This window comes from Chenopodium album, chromosome 10 (genome assembly GCF_948465745.1).
Source record: "Chenopodium album chromosome 10, dcCheAlbu1.1, whole genome shotgun sequence".
NCBI lineage: Eukaryota > Viridiplantae > Streptophyta > Magnoliopsida > Caryophyllales > Amaranthaceae > Chenopodium > Chenopodium album.
Genome location: NC_137843.1, coordinates 51,708,143 through 51,710,567, shown reverse-complemented (window position 1 = coordinate 51,710,567; position 2,425 = coordinate 51,708,143). Strand labels below are relative to the sequence as shown.

Here is a 2,425-nt window from a genome sequence, read left to right as displayed (position 1 = left end):
AAATAACCCACAATTAAAATAGAAAGTAGTTTTTATATAATTAAGTAGTTCCAATAATAATAATAATAATAATAATAATAATAATAATAATAATGATAATAAATTAATAATAATAACAATAATAGTAACAATAACAATAACAATAACAATAACAAATTAAAATAAAGTTGAGTTAGATCTTACAATGACGCTTCAATGCTTTCCCAAATTTATAATTTCCCGAATTTTTAATTTCCCGAATGTAAATATAACAATTTTTTTTTTTTTTTTTTTTTTTTGGTAGTAGACTAGTACAAGTAATAATAGTAAAAATGTAAAATTTATAAGAGAGTAGGAATTTTTTTTTTTTCTTTTCACAAAAGAGAGGAAGATTGTATGTTTTTTAGGAATTTGAGAATTGAGAATTTGGGAGTAAGAAAATTAGAGAATAAGAGAGAAGAGATGAGTTGATGAATTATGAAAATTTTGGAGGAAAATATGAGGTATTTATAGGGGATTTGGGTGGGAAATGGGGTGGAAAATACGGCCGTTTATAGCTGTTGGAAAACGGCCATAAACGGCCATATTCCAACGGCTAGTGGCACGGGCCGTGCCGTGCCGTGCCGGGCCGTGCCTGGCCGTGCCGGGCCGTGCCACGTGCCGTGCCGGCGGGTCGTGCCGGCCCACGTGCCGGCCACCGTGCCGCCCGCCGTGCCACGGGCCGTGCCCGTGCCGGTCCCAAAAAAGTTGTTCACGGCACGGCCCACGGCACGCCGGCGTGCTGCCGTGCCGTGCCGTGCCGGGCCGTGCCGGAGTCGTGCCGGGCCCGTGCCGGCACGGCCCGTGCCCATCTTTAAATTGGTGAATAAATTTGAACAAAAATAATGATATACTTCGTACAATACTAAAAAAAAAAAAGTACCAAAAATAAAAAGGGTCGGTCGAGATTAAAGAACGGCTTTCTTATCTCTCTTTTTTTTTTCCAAACACACGTAACAGACCCGTTAAAATTAATATATGATCTCTTACATCAAACAGACCCGTTAGTTAAATAACGAGTCTTTAATTTGAGGTTATTTTTCCAAGTTTTGAGGTATTAGATGTTCTTGCAGTTCAGTCCCTTATTGTTGGAGTCCCTTTTGTTTTGTTCTCAATAACTATGTTAAGAGAGAACAATAGTGTTGCCTATATATGTGTCTCCCTTCATGAGCTGTGTGGTCCTACTTGATCTATGAGTCCCTTAATGTAGTATGTCTTTGTGTGAAAAATCCAAATGATGAAGGGACTCATTTGACACAACAAAATTCATAACTTGGAATTGCTCCAACAACTTGAACTGTAAGTTGTTGTTGAGGGAACCAGTTATGCAATTAATGTGATAAAGAAACACCCTCTGATGGATTTATATTTGTGTGTGTTTGTGTATCATAGTGGCAAACATAATGTATTCATCACATGTACATAAAACAACCATGACTGATATCATTAACTTGTTCAAAAGGTTTTACATGTTCAAAAGAAGCTAACTAAGACTGCCTTACAATATATGGCCTGGACGTTAGCAAAATACACATAACCAATTAGTGTCAAACAATGGTAAAACCAAAAACACAAAAGACAGCCTACTATTTTACCATTTGCGTCAATGCTCTTCATTGGTTATGTATGGCAGTCTCACTATCACTTTGTTTATGTGTCTGAGATGTGTTCAGTCTGCATCAACCTGCATGCCTTCATCCTCTTAATTGCCTTCACCAGTTGAAATGAATAAAGTGTTGAGATAATCAACAGCTTGTTGAACCAAATTCCTCTCCACCTCTAGTTGTTCTGGCAGCAAGCCAAGTCTTTCCAGCCTTTTCTTTCCTTTGTGTGGTGGGATGAAATTATTCCCACCTAGATGCTTGAGGATTTCTTCCATGCAACATTGTAGTGTTATCCAACTGTACTTGTTCAACACTGGATTAAACAAGTCATAAGCCTCTTTCACCCTATCTATGAGTTCCCCCAAGTTCTTAAGAAATGATTGGTACTGTATGGACCGTATGACATTGAATAACCCTAAATCCAGCACATTCAAGTCAGGTGACTGTGCTGGCTGATAGATGAACTGAATGTTGAACCCATCTGAGTGACATGTAACAATGAATTCCTCATCCTTAGGAATTTGATGAGGTCTAGCATTATCCCACTGAATCCATATGTCCTTTGGCAGATGGGGTGGCCATTTCTCTTTGATTGCTGGAATTACATTGTTGAGAAGCATTGCCCTGATTGCCTCCTTGTTTACATTTTGAGTTGCCTTAATTTCAACAGCCCCTACTTCTCTGTTCTTGGTTTTTTTCTTTGCAATTGTCTCATAAACAAATGGAAAGATTCCATATTGTCCATCATGTAGCACATGTCCATGGGTGTCAAAAATTGGCTTGCTAATCATTGCCATGAACAT

At 38.4% G+C, this 2,425-nt stretch overlaps 1 protein-coding gene across 1 annotated transcript; it reads right to left on the bottom strand.

Moving 5' to 3' along the window:
- Nucleotides 1-1,720: 1,720 nt before the first annotated feature.
- LOC145565366 (uncharacterized) lies at nucleotides 1,721-2,425 on the bottom strand. The gene has a single exon (XM_081625399.1). It carries the CDS (start codon nucleotides 2,423-2,425, stop codon nucleotides 1,721-1,723), a length of 705 nt encoding a protein of 234 aa, XP_081481525.1.